General features: G+C 40.6%; 5 protein-coding genes across 6 annotated transcripts; 2 read left to right on the forward strand and 3 right to left on the reverse strand.

Moving 5' to 3' along the window:
* The first annotated feature begins 643 nt into the window (after positions 1-643).
* Root (ciliary rootlet coiled-coil, rootletin) lies at positions 644-10,723 on the forward strand. Its single transcript, XM_065476522.1, has 29 exons — positions 644-1,023; positions 2,393-2,494; positions 2,549-2,743; positions 3,003-3,211; positions 3,263-3,407; positions 3,466-3,675; positions 3,727-3,873; positions 3,936-4,126; positions 4,196-4,313; positions 4,367-4,603; positions 4,669-4,966; positions 5,018-5,148; positions 5,199-5,366; positions 5,421-5,615; positions 5,672-6,031; positions 6,082-6,274; positions 6,326-6,509; positions 6,565-6,740; positions 6,793-6,978; positions 7,029-7,273; positions 7,334-7,549; positions 7,607-7,930; positions 7,993-8,169; positions 8,226-8,333; positions 8,387-8,566; positions 8,626-8,838; positions 8,892-9,200; positions 9,256-9,567; positions 9,625-10,723. The coding sequence occupies exons 1-29, from the start codon at positions 817-819 to the stop codon at positions 9,868-9,870; spliced, it is 5,982 nt and encodes a 1,993-aa protein (XP_065332594.1). The 5' UTR covers positions 644-816; the 3' UTR covers positions 9,871-10,723.
* On the reverse strand, positions 10,509-13,358 carry LOC135934629 (neuralized-like protein 2). Of its 2 annotated transcripts, none has more exons than XM_065476527.1 (5): positions 13,235-13,358; positions 12,221-12,514; positions 11,386-11,559; positions 11,020-11,307; positions 10,509-10,864 (listed from the first exon to the last, which is right to left on the reverse strand). In XM_065476527.1, exons 2-5 carry the CDS (start codon positions 12,510-12,512, stop codon positions 10,749-10,751), a joined length of 870 nt encoding a protein of 289 aa, XP_065332599.1. In that variant the 5' UTR covers positions 12,513-12,514; positions 13,235-13,358; the 3' UTR covers positions 10,509-10,748. The 2 variants fall into 2 exon arrangements, with proteins under 2 accessions (XP_065332599.1, XP_065332598.1); XM_065476526.1 differs by having other exon boundaries at positions 13,175-13,342.
* A 627-nt stretch (positions 13,359-13,985) lies between these two features.
* Positions 13,986-16,963, reverse strand: Rab2 (RAS oncogene family member Rab2). Its single transcript, XM_065476812.1, has 6 exons — positions 16,803-16,963; positions 16,560-16,631; positions 16,399-16,466; positions 16,139-16,314; positions 15,908-16,088; positions 13,986-15,621 (listed from the first exon to the last, which is right to left on the reverse strand). The coding sequence occupies exons 1-6, from the start codon at positions 16,846-16,848 to the stop codon at positions 15,526-15,528; spliced, it is 639 nt and encodes a 212-aa protein (XP_065332884.1). The 5' UTR covers positions 16,849-16,963; the 3' UTR covers positions 13,986-15,525.
* Positions 16,964-17,152: 189 nt separating this feature from the next.
* LOC135934826 (uncharacterized) lies at positions 17,153-18,194 on the forward strand. Its single transcript, XM_065476824.1, has 3 exons — positions 17,153-17,402; positions 17,504-17,686; positions 17,751-18,194. Exons 1-3 carry the CDS (start codon positions 17,351-17,353, stop codon positions 17,969-17,971), a joined length of 456 nt encoding a protein of 151 aa, XP_065332896.1. The 5' UTR covers positions 17,153-17,350; the 3' UTR covers positions 17,972-18,194.
* Positions 18,186-21,246, reverse strand: LOC135934808 (uncharacterized). The gene is made up of 6 exons (XM_065476801.1): positions 20,818-21,246; positions 20,316-20,586; positions 19,528-19,994; positions 19,069-19,472; positions 18,750-19,010; positions 18,186-18,694 (listed from the first exon to the last, which is right to left on the reverse strand). The coding sequence occupies exons 1-6, from the start codon at positions 21,042-21,044 to the stop codon at positions 18,474-18,476; spliced, it is 1,851 nt and encodes a 616-aa protein (XP_065332873.1). The 5' UTR covers positions 21,045-21,246; the 3' UTR covers positions 18,186-18,473.
* Positions 21,247-22,617: the final 1,371 nt, after the last annotated feature.

Consider the following 22,617-nt stretch of genomic DNA (forward strand, 5'->3'; position numbering starts at 1 on the left):
GCTGCTGATGAGGCTGCGGGACCGAAATAGCTGCTGTACAGTGCGAATATGTGTTATTAAATTTTTTCGCTATTAGTTGACCATCCTGATTTTATGTTCCACGTAGAGTAGACTCAAATAATAATGTCTCACAATTAAGGCGTTATTTATGTATGCAATGTGTTAAACGGTAACAGCAAGCGGGTTGCATACTTTTGATAAGGATATTTCCAAATTATGCTTTAATGGCTTATGCAATGTGCTAAACATTTGGATCATGCGGGTTGCATATAGGTATCATTAACAATTCAAGAGATATTATGTTGCTATCACTTTTTATTTACATTTTAACCCGCGGTATCTATGAAAATTAACAAAGTTAAGAACCAATTTGCATAATTACTGCAAAGTTTTTACTCGGCCGAATTAATCAGTATGGGCTATGAGGGCGCAGCGCGTGCTGTCAACATTACTACTCGCGACCATTGTGTGCTAAGCCATTGTTCGGGTCGTGAATGAAATTCCTGTACTATCGGCCAAACTGGCACCTATTCAAACGGACCTCAGGGATGAGGTCCGAAAAGCTTTTTAGCGTCAGTCGGTGTTCGGAATTCGTGCGAGAAAGTAGTGCTACATCCAACGGAATCATTTCAAATAATTTCGCAACTTTTTTACAACTGTGCTGCACACAGCACGAGACTTGGAGAGAAGCATAAACAGTCCTTGAAAGTTTTGGCTCGGCAAAGTTGTAAAATAATAATTTTGAAAGTCGGTTGACGTTGCTCGGCTGGAAAAGTTGACTACGCTATAAATTGAAAAACAAAGGGATTGACAAAAATGGGTTGCCATGGCGAGTGGTCCGTTTTGCTGGCAGGGGTGGCCGCCCGGTCGCGTGCGCCCCTCTGCGAACCGCCCCGTTCCGACGCGAATCTGCTCTGGCTGCTGCACAAGCAGGCTGAGCCCCGAGCTGGGCACAACCCGATCTTCGAGCTGCACAACGAACCGCTTGTCCACCCCGCTGACCAGCCCTCGGAAATGGCCAGGGTGAGCTCTTCTTGTTAAACGCGTTAATTAGCTTCATATCAGATATCGCTTTCATACAAGATTGAAATTTAAATAATTTATAAATTTAATAATTTAAAAAATTATTTTCATGAAATGCTTTGGGCTGAAAATGTTTCTAATTGTTTATTTCGTTTAGTTCCACAATAATTGAATTTTTAGGTGTGAAAACAATTTTCTTGAATTTAATTAGTTGGAGCTGTCTGTTTGTAGCTGTGCAAAAATTAAACGAGGCAGTGTGAGCTGTCAAGGAATGGCAAACGGTGTAGTGTGTGTCGTGACCAAAGCGCTATTTTCACATCGCGTTTCTCCTCGAGAAAATACACTCGAGCAAAAAGTCTCATTTCGAGTCATGCCGCCTGTCTAGAATATTAAATAAAAACGAGGAGCAGACTTCATTCCAGTTGTTATACTTAACAATCATCATTTGCTAAGCGCTGCTGAAAAAAAGTTGGCGTGTGCGCAAAGAGAGGACCGAAATTCAGATGCTAAAGGGAGTGAATACATGACTGAATTTCCAGCATTAAATATGCATGTCAAAAGGCCATCCTGCGCGCGTATTGCGTGCTGCGCCGGCGATATTTTTCATATTTTTACAGCGCTCGCGTACACACACACAAACGGTTCTAAATTTTGAAATTTATTGCCCGCCGACGTTTCGCGAGTTCCTCCAGCGAATGGCCGGGCTGCGCGCGGGCTCGTCGTTACCGAGCCATAATCGTTTAGATGAAATTGCCTGATAAAGTTGGGGGATGGAATGTGCTGGCTCCAGGTCGGCCGGGGTGCATCAGTGAGCGGCGGGCGAGAAGTGCGGAGTATTTGTGCGTGTTCACCGCCGCTGAGTAAACCCAACGAGTGATTTCGCTCAGCATTTCTATTGATTGTGCCAGTCCGGGTAAGGCTCCAAAAAATAGTTTCGAAGTATATCGCCGACACCCGGGCAATTCGGCCGAGTGCAATTTCTTTTCGATTGTGCAAATTGCTGATTAGTTTTGCTGATCAGTTTTCTGCTCCATTTGATTTTCCTCTCGTGCTGGAACTCGTTTTCGCGCTGCCCTCCTCGAATTGAACTCGCCTCGCTGCCGACTCACCCTCTAATTGCGCCCTCGCTTTTCGAATTCCGGAATTTCGTGACTTCGGTTGATCGTGAGAAAAATATGAAACTTTGAAACGGGAAAGGGGTTCATTATAAACACAGGCTGGCATTTCTCACAAAGTACGCTCGACGCAGAGTTGACCTGAGAAAACAAAAATAGAACTTTGACGCTGGCGGCAAATTGGCTTTTAAAACTTTGCTAATAAGACGCCCTCTAAAATATGGTTGGTTGTTAAAAGTTGCTCCTATTTTCAGCAAGTATCGATTCGGGAGCCTCATGATTTGAGTTCGCAGTATCGTCCAACGATGGATCAGCGCAGACCAGGCGGTTCATACCCTCTGAGGCCTGCCACTAAGGTGCGTGTAAATCTACACGAGGGATTTGAATGCCTGCATCTCCGCTCTTTGCAGGGCGCTATGAGACCACCGCCAAGAGGTGGGGCCGACCCTGAAGGCGTGGATGGCGGGGTGGACACCCTGCACAGGGAAAATCAAAGCCTGAAGAGACGACTTGACGAAGAGTCTGCCAACTATCGCCGCCGCCTCGACACCTACAAACAGGCGCAACAGCACCAAGCTGCTCTTGTCAGCAGGCTCCAAGCTAAGGTAACTCTTCTTTTGGACAGCATTCCAACTTAGAATCAGTTTACAGCTAGTAAAAACAATCTACCCTATGGTTAAATAATTCCCTCCATTCAGAAAAAATAATATAATAAATAAATGACTCTCGGAAAATAGAGTGGGAGATTTTTATTTGAAATATTTTGCGCATTTTTTACTCTTAAAAAAGTTTCACGCAGTTTAATTTCTTTCAAACATTTCATTCATAATATTTTAATGTGCCCTACCGTTGCCATTATTTTAGGTCCTTCAATACAAACAAAAATGCTCGGATCTCGAAACTCAAGCTCTCGAGAACGTTCCTGATTCCGATCTAGGACTAAGAGGATATTCAGGTCCAAAATCACTTGACTCGTCACAGCATTACTTGTCAGCAAGCACTGGCGATGTCAGGGATGAGACAATCCACGATCTTGACTCGGCGTTGCGCCGTTTGGAGGAAGAGAAGAGAAAGTATGTTTTTTATTTTATTATCTATCTGTAACTTCAATTGAATTTGCGTAGAAATATGCGTCTGAGGGAACAACTAGAGGAAAGCTACTTGTCAAATGACACATTATCTTCTGATCTGCAAAAATTAACAACTGATTGGGAGCATTTGAGGGATGAGTTAATCATCAAAGAGGACGAGTGGAAAGAAGAGGAACAGGTCAACAAACCATTTTTCCCTAAAAATGTTTTATTTCCTCTCTGGCTCCATATTTTAGACTTTCAATGAGTACTACTCTGCAGAGCATAACCGACTTCTGAATTTGTGGCGTGATGTTATGTCGATGAAACGAGCTTTTGTTGAAGTTAGATCAACCACAGAGCAAGATCTGACAAAATTGCGCGCCGAACTGACTAACTCAACCCATGAGATGAGCTCTGCTTGTCAAAATTTGGCCAATTACTACGACCGGAGCTCTCGTTCAGATGTAATAACATTATTTATGAAACGCTGAAGTTATTTTAAAAAATTTTCGTAGGAGAGCACCCAGCGTCAGCAAGAGCAGGAAATTGCTCATTTGCGTGGTGAAATCATGAAAATGCAGTCAATGTATGATTCAGCGCAAGCAGAAATCTGTAGTAAGGATGATCAAATCCAGGCACTTTTACACGACATGAAAATTTTGGTAATTATTGAATGAAGGCTAGGAAAATTTTACTAGGATTATCTAAAATATATGAATTTTAGGAGGAAAAATGTGACAATGCTGAGCAAGGCGCTGCTCTGGTCCAAAGGGCTCAAGAGGAGCTTGCTCTTTTGCAAAACGCTCTGCGAGATATCGCACATGCTGTTTTGCAAGATGCCGAAAACAAAAATGCAGATGCGAATGTTCAACCAGCAAGTCACCTGCACCTTTCTGTATCGCATATGCCGCCTCGGTAAGATTTGTTACATAAATAAAATTAATTTTGGCACAAATATAAATATATATCTATTGGAATTTCCAGCACCTCTCCAAAAGGTCAAATTTTGCGAGCCCCAACATCTCCTGCCTTTGCCGAGAGCACCATTTCAGCAGTCCAAGCAGCTTTGCACAAACACCAACTTCTGGCCCATGAATTACATGTATTTACAATCATAAACTAAAGAGGGTTGTTATAAAGGATTTTTATTTTCAGAATAAGCTAAAATCTGCTCAAGATCAGTTGCTCCTGTTCCGACGCCAGTGTGAAGTTTCAGATGAGAATGGACAAGCTTTGGAGAACCACATCATGGATTTGACTCAGCAGCTGGACTCGACAAAGGCTTTAGCTAATCAGCTTGGTCAGGAGAAGGAATCGCTTCAAAAGAATGTTGAAAATCTCAGAAGTGACAAAAACAAGCTGGAACGGAATCTCATTGAGCTCAAGGGGAAGGTACAAATTTTTAAATGCTAAAACGCATTGACAATTATTGTACCTCACACTAATCTGAATTATAGATGGATAGTTTGAATTCAGATCTGGAAAAAGCTCAAAAAGCAAATGCCAAATTACAAAAGTGGGCTGAGAGGCTAGAAAACGACAAAATGATCCTGAGGGATGACGTCGAGCGCATGAATCGAGATTCAGAAATCAGGGAGGCAAACTTGAAAGCAGAGGTTGAAAGGTGCGGGAGAATACGCGAGGATCTTATCAACGCCAGAGAGGAGCTCAACAAACTCTACCTTGCCAAGGATGTCCTGGAGCAGCAGAAGTTAGACTCTGAGAGTGACATATCTCTTCTCGAAAAGAGCAAAAGTAATTTTTATGAATACTGAGTGTTTTACTTTCTGATCGTTCAATCCACAGGCGCCCTTGAAATGGAACTGGATCAAGCTCTCCTTGAAAGATCAGATGCTCACGAAGCCCTTGTTAAATTGGACAACATAAATAAAAGTCACGTGCAGGACAAGACACGTCAGCAAGATGACATCAGAAAGGTTGGTTTTCATTAAATGGGAATGTTCGAAATTCATGAGACTTTTCTTAGCTTTTGGACGAGAACAGTAACCTGAAAACTCAATGCACTGACCATCAAAATGATATTGAGTCGCTGCGAAAGGAGCTCCTTCAGGCAGAGCAAACTCGACTTGATTTGGAATCAGAAAAATTGTCATTGCACGAGAAAATCAAGTACGGAGAAATGGAGAAAGAAAAGGTTGATTATTCTTGCTTATTGCAGCTGGCATTCCTCATTCCCTTTTATTATTAGATAAACATTGAGCTTTTACAAGTGGCGCGAGAACGCACAGAACTTTCCAAGCAAATACCAATCCTCGCACGACAAAAAGAAGAACTGAATGAGGAGGTTCAGAGAGTTAGGCAACGACTGGAGCAAGCAAATGAAACTAATGCTAGGCTGAACAGAGAAATGAATGTGCTGGTGAAAGATAAGGAAGAAACACAGGTTAATTCCAATATTATCTAATTTTAAGCAACAAAACTCAACATTGAAAATTTTAGGTATTGCTTGAGGCGACAGAAAAGGAGCTCCAAAGATTACACGAACAACACGCAGCACTCAGGAGCGAGAAAGAGGCTTTGGAAGCAGTGCTTTTCGACGCTCAAAGCAGTCTGGAGGCTTCAGAAGTCAGAGGCGTGACTTTGGAGAAAGAAATACAAGCACTGCTGGTGACGCAAGAGAGTCTCAAAGGGCAGGTGGCAAGGCTACAGTCTGAGCTGGAAAACACACAACGGAACTTGCGTGAAACCAAGTCAAACCTCCTGCAGCAAATGGGTGGAAAAGACGCCGAGTACAAGGAGACAATGGCCAATCTCAAGAAGCACAGCGAAGAAACTGCAAGAAAGCTCACAGAGGAGCGGGTACTGGATTTTTTCTCTACCATCACTTTCCTCTAAATTGGATATTTCAGGAGCAAGTCAAACAGTCTTTAGAGAAGAGAATGCAGCAGGCGATTCAACAATTGGAGAGCGAGAAGGAGCACGAAACAAGCCAGCTGATAAATAGAATTGAAGAGCTGCAGGCGCACATGGAGGCACTCATTCAGCAGCACGAAGAGAGTCTCCTGCGGGCTGAGAACGACAAGCAGCAAGCTTTACTGCTTGGTTTGAGCCCACATTTGTTTAAATCGGCAGATTTAGCATATTAGATTTTAGCTCACCATGATATCCAAGCCCTGCAGGAGCGACTTGTCCACATGAAAAAAGAACTTGAGGAGGAGTCAGGCATTCTGGAAAGGACCAAACGAGAAGCAGTTTCCAAGGCTGAGCAAGACAGGGCCGTGATGAACCAGCTGAGGGATGAGCTCGCCAAAATCAAGGCAAAGTTTGAAGATTTAAAGTGAGAGTCAAATACAAAACATAAATCGCCAAATGTGAAAATATTATTTTCTCAGACAACGGACAGAGGATGAAAAGAACCACATGGAGGCACGCATCTCTGAAACTAAAAAAGAAAGAGACTCTGCTCAAAGTGAGTGCGATGAAATCAGAGTTCAACTGCACCTGGTGGAGGACCGATCCGAAAATTTGCAATCTGAACTTCAAGAAACTAATTTCAAACTGAAAGAATGTAAGAATTATTGTATGTGCGCAGCAGGTACCAATTTCTCATTTGAACGCAGTGGAAAACTTGAACGATTCCTTAAAGAAGGATCTAAATGATGTGAGGCGTCAATTGGCCGAGAGTAATTGTGAAAAGGACAAGTACGGTATGACAAACAAAGATCTTCGCGAGCAAGTGAAACGCGTTGAGACTGAAAAGCGGGAGCAACTCAGGGCGTTGGAGGATTCCTTCCAGAAGATAAGTAGTAAGTTTAACTTCACGTTCAGGGATCATTTAATTTTTAACTTGCTGCAGTTTTGGAGGACTCGAAAACTGGCTTGGACACTGAGAGAACTAGACTCCAGTTGCAATTGCGAGACGTTGAAAATGCTGCTCTCCTCACTGGTCAACAGTTATCCACAATTAAAGAAGAAAAACAAAAGTTGGAGTCAGCTCATTCACAATTGACGCAAGAGCACAATGAGCTCACCTCCAGGCTGGCAAACGAGTCTGAAGAAAAGGAGCGAGCCCAGCAAGAAATGCACCAGCTTCGAAAGCAGGCAAGTTACTCTTTAAAAATAAAATATAGACCTAAAAATCCAATTTAAAAAACTATCTAGATGATGGAGCTGGGCAACGGCCTGGAAATGAGCAGGCAGGAATTGTCTAGGATTCGTTCCAGAGCAGCAGAGGAGGAAGAGAGGTGGCGTGGAAACGAACAGGCTTTGTTGGCCAGAATTGAAGATGGAAGGGTGCGTGAACGGAAACTAGAAGATCAGAAGCACAACATTGAGGTCTGTCTTGCTGACGCGACCCAGCAAATTCAGGAGCTCAAGGTAAATTGAAATAATTCTTGATATAAATACAACTAATACTTATTGTCTACGTATTAGGCCAAGCTTGGTGGTTCGGAGGGCAGGGTGAAGGCTTTGGAAGGGCAACTAAGCAACTTGGAAGCTGTGAAAAAAGAAACAGAGCAAAGGCTTAGCAGCGTTGGATCTACACTGAGAAGGATTGCTGGAATCCAGCTAGATGGAAGTGTGACGCTTCCTTACCGCCTCTCAAGCCCATCCAGAAGATGGAGTCCTGCTCGTTACCACAGGTCGAGGGAGGCTGAGGAAAAGGGAGCCACCGAAATGATCGACGTGGACCCAGAAGTGGTGCGGAAAGGAGTTCGCTCGCTCATGCAACAGGTCGCCCAAATTGAAAGAGAAAGGGTAATCATACATATGATACATCTTGGTAGCTGGGATATCATACATTTTTTGGGGCTCTACAGGATGACTTCAAGGGGCAGGTAAGTGCTGCTCAAAAGCAGTTGAAGGACGCAATTGATGCCCAAGGTAAGGGCGACTCTCGGCTTACAAACGCAATGCAGACCATCAGAAGTCTCCAGGATGAGAAGAGTAAACTGGTGTCAAAACTAGGCCAGAAAGACATTTCCATCGCAGCCCAGGTATTTTTTTGCTATTAGTGATGAGGGAAATAATCTATGAACATTTTAATAACTAGACTGACGCTCTTCAACAAAAGTCAGAAGAGCTGTTGGTTATGAGGGAGCGAATTACGTCCCTAGAACTGAACTTGCAAAGTGGACAGGAGGATAAAAATCAAACAGATGTAATATTTATCTAGTTTTATTATGAAAAAAGTACTGAAATTGTTGGCATCAGGAAAAAATTGAGAGGTTCCGTCAAGCTATAAATAGACTCGATCAGGATAAGCGGAATTTGCAAGAGGAGTTGGCCAGAAGTGAATCGCGAGGCACCAAACTTGAGCTCCAAAGAATGTCCATGGAAGGAGACTTGCAGAGGTTGCAAATGATGATCCAAGAGAAGGATAATCACTGCCAAGTAATAAGACAGCACGTTAGGTTGGGATTCAAATATTTACCTGAACCTTTCCCCTTCAGAAATTACAAGATAAAGCAGAAGCGCAATCCAGGACTATAGCCAGTCTTGAAGAGCGATGCGCTTCTCTGAAAACAACTATCGACCAGCTCAATATTTCCTTGGAGCAAGCTGCGACAACTGACAGGGACTTGAGAACAGAAATCAAAGATTTGCAGAGGACGTTGATGGACACAGCCAGCTCATCTCAAAACGCCGGCGAAAAGCTTAAACAGGTTACAATAAATGGCGGAAAATCACTCTGGAATTAAATTATTTTTATTTCCAGATTCAGAAAAGCTTGCAGAACAGTGAAAATGAAAAGCGAGTTCTGGTAGAAAAGCTGGAATCCTCGCAGGGTGCGGCCACCGACTTGCGGCGTGCTCAATCACAGCTTAATGAGCAGATCCAGAGGCTGCAGTCTGAGCTCTCGAACAGCGAGTTAAAGCGCTCAAGTTTGGAAACACAACTTAGACTGTCCAGCTGGCCAAATAACAAAGAGGTGGCGGAGCGGGACGAGGAGGCGCTACGGCAGTTGCAGACCGCGCAGAGGGAAAAGATGGAATACAAAGCCAAAGCTGATGCTCTGATTGACAAGGTGAGTGGCCATCTCGTCCAAATTGTCACTAGATTCAAATTTCGGTGCGTTTCAGGTGCGTCAACTGGAGAGGAGTCTAGATCGGTCAAAAACAACGTCCAGAACATTTGAAGGGACCGCTGGCCATGAATCGTCAGATCTGGAGCACGAGCACGAAATTAGAGAGCTAAAAATGCGAATTCGGCACCTAGAGAATCAGCTTTCAGACAAAGACGCTGAGTTCTCACGAAGTAGAGTGCACCAAGCTTCGATGCTCGACCACTCGTCGGAATTGGAGCGACTAAGGAGCTCTCAGCAGCAAGCGGAGCGAATGCTGGACAACAGAGAGCAATCGCACAGGCAGCAGGTCATCAAGCTGGAGAATCAGGTAAAACCTTGCACCGATTCCCCTATGCAAAAAATAATACTTTAATCCGATGCGCAGATCCAGCTGCTACGCGAACAACTCAGCCAGGAGGTGAAGAGGAGGCAGCTGTATGTTTTGCGCAGCTCTAGGGCCGGGCGGGAGATGCAGCAGCTGCGGCAAGCGCTCGGGGACTCGCTGCACACGGTGGCGCACGACCCGAGCTTGGACTCTATGCTGCTTGAGCACGAAGCACGGAAGCTAGACTCGGCCACAAGTCTGGTGCCAGATTTGGGCCGAGGTCGTTCGGCCACCCCGCACAAGTAGAGCAAAAAATAGTTGTTGTTCGAGTTAATGGTTGTTGCTAAGCTCACTGAGAATAGAAACGCACATTCCTGATCAATTGCTACAGCTGGGTTAGGTCTTGTTTTTCAAGACCAAACTCTTAGTTAAGAACAAAAGTGCATTTATTCCATTTTCATTTGTGCAGAATTGCAATTATTATGTGCTGAGAAACTGGAACCACTGTGAATTCCTATTGATTTTTAAGACATTTTGAAACTTAATGTTAAGATCTGTTTAGACGATAGAAATTTAATTTAGATATTGATTGGTACTTGTAAGAAGTCTGCATCAATTCTTGTGCTACAAGAATCATTTTCAGATGTCCAGACAGCCTTTTTGTCACTTCAGAGAGCTTTGTGTCAATTTTAGACTACTTTCTGAACAAACACTAGTCATAACTATTGTAAGGAAAGAAGGAGCAATGCCGATTGAAATTACATTTTGATGACAATCTTATGTCCAGCTCCTTCTGACTTGGAATTCATAACCAAATCCCCTGGCCGTCCATGTTAATCAGAGGTTCATAGTTTATATCAAAGATCTGTAAGTTTCCGTTTTGTGATGAAAAAATCTTTGATGTTTCAAGTATAAAGGTTGAGTAATAAAATTACGCCAAAAGATTTCATAGCTACTTCAGGTATTATTCAAATATATTTCGTTTGGCCGTTCCATCAGACCCAATTATAAAAATAGTATACTTAAAATAATTTAAAATTATAAAAATCGTGCAGCGATCCTTGTTCTTGGCGGTAATTAACAATATTAAATCATATCAGATTGCATTGAAGCATAATAGTTTTTAAGATAATGAAAAATAAATGCAATGATTAAATCAGGTAAAGATTTTCCTTTCTAGCTTATTATATCCTGTAGCGGAGGAAATCCTTTAATGCAGGAGGAATCGGCAACCTGTTGACGGCTACGTTCGAAATAGTTTGTAATATAACTTCCCGGCAGATGTTCAGCAAACTTGGCACTGCAACAAGTACGCAAAAGTTTATCAGACCAAATATTTTTGTTGCATTTCAATTCTAACTGTCCATTCCTTGAAATCCATTCAAACTTTTATTTCTTCATCTCAAATATATATTTTTAATTTCCATTAACCATAAAGTTCAAAATAGAGCTTACCTCCTTGATAGAGTTGTAGTAGTCGGACTTGTTTGGTTGAGCCATAGATGTCGATGACAGCATAGAGCGGCCCTGACCGGTAGGGGATTGTCCGGCAGCAAGGCCCCTGGTCTTCACCGTTTATGATGAAGTGCATGTCAGCGTATTCAGGGGTTCGAGGAACATAGATCAGACCAACTCTGGAGCCCTCGTCAGTGGGACAAGGGCCGCGGGACATCACTGGCGATGGCAACAACATACTCATCTTAACAGGGCCTTTGGCGGTGAATACTGTGTCACCCCGAACGCCTAAAAGGATATTGAAATTCAAATTTTGATCTCAATTCTCATTCAAAAAGGGAGACAGCAATCAAAACCAATAAATACCTAAAACTGAGGACTGCGAGTATTCCTGTCTGTCGTCATTCTCGTTTTCTCGGTTTTCAGCGTGCGCGTCCTCACCCTGATAAACGTAATTTCTATATTTAGTGATTCCATATACCCAAGTTTGCCCCATCTTTGTCAAATCTGGTAGTGCATACTGTGGCAGCGGGTGGATTGCTGAAAAATTTGGAAATATTCCATGTCATTTTTTGGGCAGCCAAAATCGAAAAAATTGTTGAACTTTTGTTGGTACACGAATAAAAAAATAAGGAGTGTCTAAGGTACCTGAAATCGTAATCGTAAGGCCGAAAGTATTTTTTGCAGACGCCCGAATCGTCTTTAGATTCCTGAATTCAGAAGACCAGAGTAAGTTGTATGTTAAGCCTCCATTTTAGGCTAAAAGATGTGTTGAATTTTGAAATTATAATTGAACATATTAAACACATGTAACTCATCGATTTTCAGACTTATGCAAAATATAGTAAAAAATTGTACTTCTGCAAAGGTGGGCCATTTATACCATTTGGCCTTTTGAATTTGCAAACCTGGTCTTCTGAAAAAAACTATCTTCGGCCTTATGATTTTGGGTCCCTCAACCCTAAACTAATCTATGTTAGGTTTCTCAAAAATTATTTGTTGCTTAGAATAACTTCCCTTTCCCTCGTAAGCATGAAAGATAAATTTTTAAATTAATGCCATATGAAGAGATAAAAAATATAACTCTTTTAAAAAGCACAACACTTTTCTCTGGAGATCAATTTTATTTCTGAATCAGAAATAAATTGACATGAATACAAAAGCGTTTAAAAACATAAAACGTAACAATCAGTTGACTCACTCTCTGGATTAAGTTGCGTGAGTCCAAGTCTGAGAAATCCACTCCATCCCTGTTCGTTGCATTCGATTTCTACGAGAAACAGCTCTCCAGGGAGAATGGGAGAAGCGCTGAAGGTGAGGGCATTAGCAAAGCTGCTGTCCCGCCTCGCGACCACTCCATCCTCAATGAGATTCACATTTTCCCCGTGATTTGGGTGGAAGCGGCAATTGTGCTGCACGCCCAAGGATTGATAACTTGGCGCTTCTGCACTGCCACTATTACTGCTGCTGCTACTGCTGCTTTCTCCAGACATTTCTGCAACAGAAAAAATTAATTAATTTTTTCACTTTAATGTAGTTAAAACTTAATTGATTTATCATTTAATGAATATATATGTCAAAAGAGATATTATTAAATTATTTAAGATTTTTTCAAAATTCTCGACATTTAAAGAATACATATTTTTACCACCACTTCGTGTATCATATTGGGTGGGTCTCAGATAGACTACTTGTCACCTAACCCTCACTCTCATACTTCTTGTGTTCCAGATTAAAATTGAGGTGACACACATGAGGTGGCAAGCCTATCTCATTGTCAGAACCACCCATTAGGAAAAGCAAAGAAAATTTTTGGGTCCAAAATTTTGCGAGCCCAAATTCTATTAATAAAGGACTGTGAACAAACATTTTAGTTTGTTCACCAAAAATGAAAAAATAAACTTAAATTGGCAAAGAGCAATCACGTTCAACGTCGAACAATTAGTGAGAGGGATCGTAATAACATTTAAATCGTTTGTCCCAATTTTCGTACACAAAAAGCTCATTGATGAAAAGAAAAACGGACCACCAAAAATGCTTTGTGTTCAATATCTGGGCAGGGGCACAAAGCAAGCTGAAATGTATAATATTATAATCTAGGTTGCTATGCTGCTTTCATCTGTCAAGGCCTGCAAAAGAAGCATTTTATACAAACCTGTTGTAATTTTTCACAATTTCAACGATAACGTTTGCAAATCCAGCCCATAGCACTCACAAGATTTCGGCAGCCAAATCAGCGAATTGCAATGAAAATGTAATAATCTTTGATTGCGACTGTAACGAAGGATTGTAGTGCAACTACTGCAATGTTGCTCTTGCTCTTGTTTATATTTTCAACGTTTGATTATTCCGCGAGAGGCACCACTAGACGGTGCGAGGGCTTCGATCGCTCGTTTTAATATTTTTCAGCGCGCTGGAAAAATTTATTTTATTGTTTGTTGTTAATCAAAAACATGGATAATACAGTAACTTGGTAAATTAATAATACACAGAAATAACATTATTCACATTAATCTTTATAATAATCTGATATGAAATAATTATAACTAATGAGAGAGAAAACCCCTTTCCTTTTTTAATTCGTGATTTTACAAAAATTGTTTCAACATTTGAAGAATCAAATTTTGCTATGTATAACTTTTATTCCAATTCATTCAAGATTAAACAAATATTAATAATTGAAAATTGAATTTTAAGAAAATTTGAATCAATATAATTATTTACGAATCTAAAAACTGGCACTTACCAAGGAAGACATCATTCTTAAGTGACATTAGTAAAACTGACGCGGAGTTTAGTGAAACTATACAAGATCATGTTATGAAAAATATATACCTCTTGTTGCAGCAAAAAATAAATAAATTAAATTAATATTATATTATAATAATAAAAATGTTACTGTTTTATCATAATTTCGATATAGTCATCAGAGGTTGAGTGGGTTAATAAGTAATGAAAAAGGAAAATTAGATGCAGACAATGAGTGTACAGTGCTGTACTGATTTAATAATCGCGAGAATATAATATGTTATTGTATTCCACAATTTGATGAATAGTTTACAACATACAGAAAATATATATAATTTTGAAATTGATGCTGCTGCGCTGGTAAAAAAATCAGATTACGAAAATGCAGCACAATTTAAAACAGTCATGATCCGCTAAATCATACAGCACACAAGCATTTTTCAGACACTTCATGAACGCGACGAAGAGATTGCACGCAATTTCAAAAGTGCTGTAAGAAAATTACATAGATTTACTTAAAATATTAATTAATTGGTATATCCACTGACCAAGGGTGCAGTTTTAGGGAGTGTTTGTGAGGGGTTAAAACAGTTGATAGAAATCCCATTTTAATTCAACACAAAATCTCGATTCGTCGCAATGCAAAGACTAGTAATGAGCTCCACAATGCCTATAGACTCATTTTGCACTCTTCTACATTGACAATAAAGGTGGATTGCACAATCTAATCAATGCTGGTGAAGTACTTCATTATGTTTATAAAAAGTCTGAAATAGTTTAATTATACATTTCTTCTTTTTTGTTTATTTTAAGCGCTACACGGGAAAACGATGCTACGCTAAAAAAGGCTTCAAAGAGTTGTCGTGTTTAAATGGTCACCTGACGCAACTACTGCAAGCAATTGTCAAGAACAGAATCACTTTCATTTGCGAGATTAGATTATAAACACCAGCCTTATTTATATCAAACCCTGCCAGCCAGTAACTTGCCAATTCCGGGTCATGGGCGTTTCATTGAAATAAATTTGAATCATAGGCGAAATAAAGAAACAGCAATAGTGGAGGCAGGGTTGCTGTACAAAAATTGTTCCTCATCCAGCCGTTTTGCATACAGCGGAAGGTTTTGTCAACAAAAGGAGCCTTTAGACAATTTCCAGGTATTCATTTTGACTCTTCCGAACGTGAAAATGAATCAAACTAAAAGGTGCGCATTTTGGATCTGCATTGTTCCCTGCAGGGTAATAAATACAATGTCTAGATAATTAATTATGTTATAAGGGTTACAATACATTAAATTTTCGTCCATCTTTCCCAGTTTGTCATTTTCACATTCTTCCTTCATAGTTGTTAACGTATTCAGCAATACAACACTGAAAAAGTTCAGCTTTTAACCATAGTCTTCCCACAACTTAAAATTCACTCAATGGTGCCAGATTAAATAAAATTCAACTGAAGATGCTACGATTAATTCCTTTTTCAGAAAACAATTCTTCAATCATGTATTTAAGAAAGATAAAATGGATCTAGCATTTTAAATGTGACCGGGAGGTTTGTGGGAATAAACAAAGAGTGCAACATATGAAAAGAAAAATGAGGGAATTAACTACGGCCTGGTACACTGTGATGGGTTTAACAAAACGTGTGCTAAGCAACCTATCACCCAGCCTGCCCTGTCTTGAGAACTGCACAAATCATGTCATAGAAAGGTATTGAAGAATTAACTAAAATTATCGCCAGTCTCAGATGGAGAGCGCGCCTTTTAACAGCATCCGCCGCCCTGCATGCCCCCTTGACCCCCAGAAGGTAATGAGGGGTTTGTTGGCGAGTGCTGGGGTCCAATCTTGATTCCGTTCGCCTGGAATAAAATATTTCACATATGAGTGCCATTTTATCAAAAACTTATATTTTTTGTCAAATTTTATCTTTCAGTGATGTGTAATAAACTTTTTATGTTGACTTTGTACACAGTCATGTTATACTTTCACCAATATTATTTTTAATATAGCCATTGAAATAATATCAACAAAGAAGACCCAGTGGTTGATATTAAACAATTATGTCATCGTAAACATCTTTGGCATTACTAATGTTTTTTTAATGAATTGGGAACAGTAACTAGGTGTATTAAATTTTTTCCAAACCTCATTATTGATGTCAAAAACACCCTCCTGAATTTTCTCATAAACCTCCTTTGCTGTGTTGATGAAAGCCTCCTCAACGTTGGCGGCGGTTTTGGCAGAGGTTTCCATGAAAATTAGGCCATGCTCCCTGGCAAAGGCTTCGCCTTCTTCGCGTTTTACCTCTCTGCGGCCTTCGAGATCACTGAAATTAAAGTTATAAGCGGACCATAACTCCCGGAAGTGAACTTCTACCTTTTGTTGCCAATCAACATTATAACCATGTTTGAGTTGGAATGTTGACGTGCATCCTCTAGCCAAGTGGTTAGGTGGTTGAAAGTGTCTCGGCGGGTGATGTCATACACAAGAAGCGCTCCAGCTGCACCTCTGTAGTACGATCTTGTGATTGAGCGGAAGGCCTCCTGACCAGCCTGCCGGAAAATTAAAAAAAATTAATATATCTCATTGCAGACAACATAGCACGAGTATGTATTTTGCCAAGTTGCTAAACTTACGGTATCCCATATTTGAAGTTTGATTTGTTTTCCATCAATGGTGATCATGCGGGCACCGAACTCAACGCCTACGTAGTAAAGATAACAAGGAAAGCAATATCAGCAAAACACTCTAGAGGTATAATGTATCTAATTTTTCAACGGAATAATTGCTTACATACCAATTGTGAGATCATGTACGGGTTGGAAGCGTTTGTCTGTGAACTGCAAAAGAAGACAGGACTTGCCCACGCCTAAAAAGGGACAAGAAAAAAAATTAATTCGCATTTAGACAGTCATACGACTATGACTGTATCATATGGCCGATGACAACAGCCAGCCTACATAATCAATAATTGGACGCACTTGGCATTTACGCCTTTCCAGGTTTGTCTATGACCCCCAAACATTTAAGCAGCACTAACCTGTGTCTCCAATAATGATGTACTTAAACAAGTATGCGTAAGACATGATGAGCTGAAAGTTTTCGTTGGATATTCGCCTAAACCCTGACGTAAAATGTTTTTCTCTGATTTCAATCGTGGTGACGGCTTGCGCAAGTAGGAACTGTTCGAGAACCCCACTCCTTTTTTCCGCGCATGCGTATGTTAAACCAATTAATATTTCAATGCATGAGGAAACGAAAGCGCCCATCAGATTTTTTAACTAACTGTTAAAAACCGGTTTTGTGGTTTTAATAATACCCTAATTTTTAACAAGTTGTTTGTAACCGGTTATTTTGTTCCAGTTTGAATCGTTTTCATACCACTCCCCTCTTCATCACCCTGGGATTTGCAAGTGGGGCCCTGAGGAAGATTGAAGGAGGGAGGAGAGAATGCATGGAACACTCCGCACTCATTGTCAGCAGTCCCACACCTGTTTACAACTGAAATCTAGGCGTTGCCCTAAACAAACCGACCGCTCTCAAATTATTTGCTATTTTTGAGGCTCTTATTTTGTATCCCACTGCAAAATGACAAAGATGTTGATGCACGTTTTTATCCTTTTTGGCGCAGTTGCATTTGGTAAGGATAAATATAAAAAATCTTTTGCTGATATGATTGATTTGACATCGCTTGCTCTGATAAAAGTTAAAAATTGAATTTTATAATTGATCGCATTTTAGGAAACGCCATCCGATGCTACCAGTGTTCTTCTGCTCAAGAAGAAAAAGGTGTGGATAATTGTGGCGCATATGATGAGTTCAATCCAGAAAACCACATTGCTGTTGACTGCATCAGTGATGAGTCGCACACCCCAGGAACTTTCTGCATGAAAATTACTCAGCAGGGACCAATAGGATTTATTTGTAAGCAAAAATACATTACATTACGTGCAATTCAGATTTCTTTAATTTCGCTTGCAATTTCCAGGGGATGGCAGGTGGCGGCAAGTTATTAGGCGCTGCGCTTCTGTCTCTGACACGGGAGTTACCGGAGTCTGCAACTGGGGCGTTCACGAAAACGGTGTTTATTGGGAGGAATGCTACTGCTCTGAGGATGGTTGTAACAGCTCAACTCACATTCGCCCCACAAGTGCAATTATTGCTTTGTCGATTTCCCTAGTTGCATTTTTTGCTTGGCATAGGTTGTAGTTTTAGAGACGTTAAGACAAGACATAAGACACATGTTGCTGTTAAATTGATATCATTCACATCAAATGATACTTGAAGCTTTACCTCTTAGAAATTGATATACATTATACATTTCCTTTAAAGTGAAGATCTCTTTGAGCAACTCAAGATTCACAACGAAACGATTCCGTCCAATCGCAAAATAAATTTTTATACAAACAATAAAAGAGCATCATATAAGTAACTTTTGATTTATTTCTGATGTTACATGGAATTTTTACTGTATAATATACTTAAAGAAAGAGTCAAGTTCAAAAATATTTATCTACAAAAAAGTTTAAATGATTACGCAGTCAATCAGTTATTATACGCTCAGGAAAGTTTACATCAAATGTAAAGATCAGTTAACAAGTTGACATTGACTCTGCTAGAAAAGATAAAAGCGTAATTTGATGAAATCATTATTGGCATACTATTCAGGCACTCATTGAATCAAGAGCTTTCCGCGCGTGTGTGAAAAAGTCTATTCGGTTGCATCCATATTTTGCATGGATTCAATAATGCTGCAGTTTATGCCTGAGCCAAGATATACCAAAGTCACTCCTGACACGCTAAGCAGCGGCAGGGGAAAAGTCAGTGGGGGTTGCTGATGGTGGTGGTGATGATGATGACTGCTACCTGGAGACGTCGGGGAGGGTGACTGGTTGTGAAAAGATTTAGATCTCAAAATGCCAACAACGGTGCCTGGAAAATAAGAAAATGGCTTACACGATCATTTTGTTAGACATACACTCTTTACCTAAGACATTGTTGGTCACCCATGGCAAGCACATATCCAAGAGAGGCTGAAGATTCTGGTCTCTGCTATACCTGGACAGCACGTCCGAATGAGATACACTTGTGGTGCCTTGCTCAGCCAGTCTTGATTTCAGAGCCTGCTCTGTCAGCAGATTGTTAGGATCTGCCATTGTGTACACACCGTTGCCATTTGCACCAAAAATCATTTCATGCCGATGATTGTCCGTCAATGCCAGAGAGAATGTGACAATTGGAATAACACCTGATTCAAATAACTTAATTAGTGTTGAATCCAGATGTAAATTAAAATTAAAACGCACCTCTACTTAACCAAAGTGTAATCAGTCTGCAAAGCCTGCCAGAATGGAGCAGGTTTCTCGAGAGAATCGGGAAAAATCTAGCCTTAATGTGATCCTGCGATATGGTTCCAAATGCTCTTGCCAAATCGTTTCCAGTGAAAATCGGATAAGCTTGCGCAAATGGGAGAAGGTATGTGTGAGAGGCTCTGTATTTAAGGTAACCGACTATGGTTTGCGGCACAGACTGCATCGGGTGTGCTTCGTTCAAATAGCTGACGATGTTTTCCCTAGTGGTACTTGATCCAAGGGCGTGCAAGGCGTAGAAAATTGAGTTGGCTGCCGCATACAGTGGCGTCGAGGCCGGTTGCATCAATTCCGCCGCTTGCATTTGTGACCAGATCAGCATTTCTCTGCAGCTTTCCTCCCTGAATATTGAAATATGAGATGTGCCTCAGTCTACAACCAGGACAAAAATATTACCTTGGTACCCTGGCTGCCGGTCTTATTATAGGTGCTGGGGGTGGCGGCGTGGGGGGCGCCTCTTGGACAAGCTGCATGGCAACTGGTTCTGGGGTCGGTCTTTGTAAATCAGGTGGAGCTGCTTCCTGTGGCGGTTGTTGTTGTTGTGGATGCTGCTGCTCTTGCTGTGGCTGTCGCCCATCTTCATCAGGGCATGCTTCGTCTCCGCCCCAATCAGAGCTGGGGTCAAAGTCCATTTCCAGGTAGTCCATTTCCGGAGACGAAGACCGGCGCCTTTCATCATTGTTCGGAGGCAAGTTTTCAATTGGAGGTGCCAATCTCGGCTCGTCGTCTTCGCCCCGGTACCTGTAGAAGCATTCGTCACCTGACGAAATACTCTGCTGGTCCCAGGAACATGAAGGAGATCGCGATTTGTGGGTTTCCATTTCACCCTCGCCAGAGTCAGGGCTGCTACGAATGGGGAGTACCTACGAAAAACAACAAAATAACTTTTGAAGATTTTGAAAAAAAGTTTTATAACAGCACACAGGACTTCCTCACATAAATTTGAATTATCATGTAACTCAGTGAGAAAAATACACAGTGCTCTTTTCATGCGGCAATATAGTAGCTTCAAGATAATACAATGTGAAACAAAATAATGGAAGTGTGTGAATGAGATGAGAGATGAAAGCAGAAAACCTGCAAAATTTAATGATTTCATTCTAAACATTCGACTGTTATATTTTTGCTTTTGAAAACATAAATAAAAATATAAACTACTTATTGGCTCTTTGGATAGTACCAACCTCTAAGAGGAGTTCTTCACCTCCTACAGCCCCATCTTCCTCGTCACCTTCATCTTCATCGTCAGATTCTTCTCCGTCAGTCCTTTCATCGCCATTTGAATGACACGTTTTGTACTTGCCATTGGTGGTTCTCCCACAAATATCACAGTCACCATTTAAAGTACACAAGTCTTGCAGCATCTGCTTCGGCAGCACGTTCAAGTCCATATCACAATCCAAGAGCCCCGCCTCTTCCTTCTTCCCTTGACTAGACGTCTCCTCCAACCTCCATCTGAAACGCAAATATAATATAAAAAATCCACAATCATGAAGTTTTCAAAATGGTATATGTATTGATAATTTACTTTACAAATGAATTTCTATATATAGATAAAATTGGACTGTTAATTTTGTGGCAGTACATAATTAATAGCAATAATATTTAAGGTTTCAAATCCTGCGGCGCGGATGAATCTGTTTAATTATGTCTATTTTTTAATTCGTTGTAAATCGCTTTTAATACCGCGGTGTGCAGTTCAAGGTCACTGGGCGGATGGGTGCTGAAGTTGAAGGACGCGGTGACGACGACCGCCGAGACCTGCCCGCTGTCTCTTCATCTTCAATATCCTCGCTGTAGAGCGAATTCCTCGAGTTGTTGTTGTCGGTACTTGGGTCTACAACCCTGTTTGCGGCGACCTTCGCCTTGGGTATGGCACCCTTTTGCGTTGCACCCTCAAACGATCCATTCATGATGTTCCTGGCGTCGTTCCTAGCTCTAAAGCGAAAACGACAATCGCTTCATATCAACGGACAATATTCACCACGGCTGTCCGACACGAGGTCACACGCTTTTGTCCAGAAGATTTCGAACGATAGCCTCTGGAAAATGAGAAACAACACGCTCTAATGTTGACATTCCGCCATATTGAAACCATACCATCAGTACCAAACCCATTCGATGTGCAGGTGCGCAGAATGATCTGCGCATGATAGCACACTAAAAACGACCGGAGTGAGATCTGGTGAGATCCAAGACCCAAGACGGCGAAGAGCAAGAAAAAATAATAATGCACCACTGTTTCATCGCGCCGATGAAATTATAAAACTGTCAAAATTATGTTATTTTGTATTACCAATTAATTTGAGAATTTTTGCTTGTAAGATTTTTAATACGCGCTGTAATGCTAAAATATTTGCATGATTGCGAATGATTAATTATTAAAATTGAAAAAATAAATAATCACAACGGTGACTCTTTAATGATCATATTTTAAATTTAAGAAGAAAAATGTCTAGATGCAATGTGGGATGTTGTGGTGTTTTTTTCTTCTTTGTATAATTAAGACGAAGTATTTTTTTTATTTCTTTTATTTTAACTACTTTAAAGCTTCTTTTTTTTAGTAGAGAGTATTCCGGAATATTTTTCCATTACTATATGATGTACTGCCTTATTCTGAAAAAAAGCCTGCATTTTACTGTTCCAATATCAAAATTTACAATTGTAAAATTATTATTAATCACGTTTGGAGGTGATTGGAAACACAAAATAAAAATTCCTGTCTCGCCCCGCAGATTTTTAGGAACAATTCAGATTTCCAGTTTCCGGTTTTCAGTTTAGAGCGTATACAAGAACAGATTTTCCCATCCTGTCTTTCCAGTTCCGGAAAAAATTATTCCGGTTGTTTCCAGTTCTTAATTGTTTCAACTATTTGGAGAAAATCCTGTCCGGTCCTGTTCCGGTTAAAATATTTCCGGTTCCGTGTGAAAAACCGGAAAAGGACCGGATTCCGGTTTCCAGTTTTGGTTTCCTGTCTTGGGTTACGCTCTATTTCAGTTACGCTAGTTCAAAAGTGATTTTTAATCAGCGTCGTTATTTTACTTCAATTAATTTTAAATACGTTCATATGCGTCATGAAAATGTATTTTATTACATGTACTTGTACTCGACAAATTTTCCACGTACATATAGTTCTCACGTCATGAATTTATTGAAAAGTTGCTAAATTTTGAAGCGCACACAAAGCCACAAACAAAATAAAAAACAAATTTGATTAACCACACATATTGTGGAAACAGAATTAATTTATGACAACCTGCAGAGATAACATTCAGGGGGAAATATGCGAAAAATGGGTAGGAGCGATAAAGGGCCCACACCAAAAACGCATCATCGGCTTCATCGTTTTTAATTCTGCGCTGTTAGTTAAAAAATATTATCATGTATTGTGTGTTATATCCCCCTAAAAATGTTTAGACACATAATAATTCACATAGCTAAATATCAAATATGCACGTTTTTTACAATGAGTATCCTGGTCTCATA

This window comes from Cloeon dipterum, chromosome 1, assembly GCF_949628265.1.
Source record: "Cloeon dipterum chromosome 1, ieCloDipt1.1, whole genome shotgun sequence".
Classification (NCBI taxonomy): domain Eukaryota; kingdom Metazoa; phylum Arthropoda; class Insecta; order Ephemeroptera; family Baetidae; genus Cloeon; species Cloeon dipterum.

What these genes read in the sequence shown, in the direction of transcription:
- LOC135934629 (XM_065476527.1), bottom strand. Translation starts at nt 12,512, where the DNA reads ATGTCTGGAGAAAGCAGCAGTAGCAGCAGCAGTAATAGTGGCAGTGCA. An exon ending in CTCGCAGTCCTCAGTTTTAG is followed by an intron (nt 11,308 to 11,385) that starts GTATTTATTGGT and finishes ATATCCTTTTAG; the next exon opens with GCGTTCGGGGTGACACAGTA. An exon ending in ACTACAACTCTATCAAGGAG is followed by an intron (nt 10,865 to 11,019) that starts GTAAGCTCTATT and finishes TACTTGTTGCAG; the next exon opens with TGCCAAGTTTGCTGAACATC.
- LOC135934808 (XM_065476801.1), bottom strand. Translation starts at nt 21,044, where the DNA reads ATGAATGGATCGTTTGAGGGTGCAACGCAAAAGGGTGCCATACCCAAG. An exon ending in GTGAAGAACTCCTCTTAGAG is followed by an intron (nt 19,995 to 20,315) that starts GTTGGTACTATC and finishes TGTTTTTCGTAG; the next exon opens with GTACTCCCCATTCGTAGCAG. An exon ending in CCGGCAGCCAGGGTACCAAG is followed by an intron (nt 19,473 to 19,527) that starts GTAATATTTTTG and finishes TTCAATATTCAG; the next exon opens with GGAGGAAAGCTGCAGAGAAA.
- LOC135934826 (XM_065476824.1), top strand. Translation starts at nt 17,351, where the DNA reads ATGACAAAGATGTTGATGCACGTTTTTATCCTTTTTGGCGCAGTTGCA. An exon ending in TTTTGGCGCAGTTGCATTTG is followed by an intron (nt 17,403 to 17,503) that starts GTAAGGATAAAT and finishes ATCGCATTTTAG; the next exon opens with GAAACGCCATCCGATGCTAC. An exon ending in GGGACCAATAGGATTTATTT is followed by an intron (nt 17,687 to 17,750) that starts GTAAGCAAAAAT and finishes TGCAATTTCCAG; the next exon opens with GGGATGGCAGGTGGCGGCAA.
- Root (XM_065476522.1), top strand. Translation starts at nt 817, where the DNA reads ATGGGTTGCCATGGCGAGTGGTCCGTTTTGCTGGCAGGGGTGGCCGCC. An exon ending in TGCACCAGCTTCGAAAGCAG is followed by an intron (nt 7,274 to 7,333) that starts GCAAGTTACTCT and finishes AAAACTATCTAG; the next exon opens with ATGATGGAGCTGGGCAACGG. An exon ending in CCCAAATTGAAAGAGAAAGG is followed by an intron (nt 7,931 to 7,992) that starts GTAATCATACAT and finishes GGGGCTCTACAG; the next exon opens with GATGACTTCAAGGGGCAGGT.
- Rab2 (XM_065476812.1), bottom strand. Translation starts at nt 16,848, where the DNA reads ATGTCTTACGCATACTTGTTTAAGTACATCATTATTGGAGACACAG. An exon ending in AACTTCAAATATGGGATACC is followed by an intron (nt 16,315 to 16,398) that starts GTAAGTTTAGCA and finishes ATTTTCCGGCAG; the next exon opens with GCTGGTCAGGAGGCCTTCCG. An exon ending in TTTTTGACATCAATAATGAG is followed by an intron (nt 15,622 to 15,907) that starts GTTTGGAAAAAA and finishes ATTTTATTCCAG; the next exon opens with GCGAACGGAATCAAGATTGG.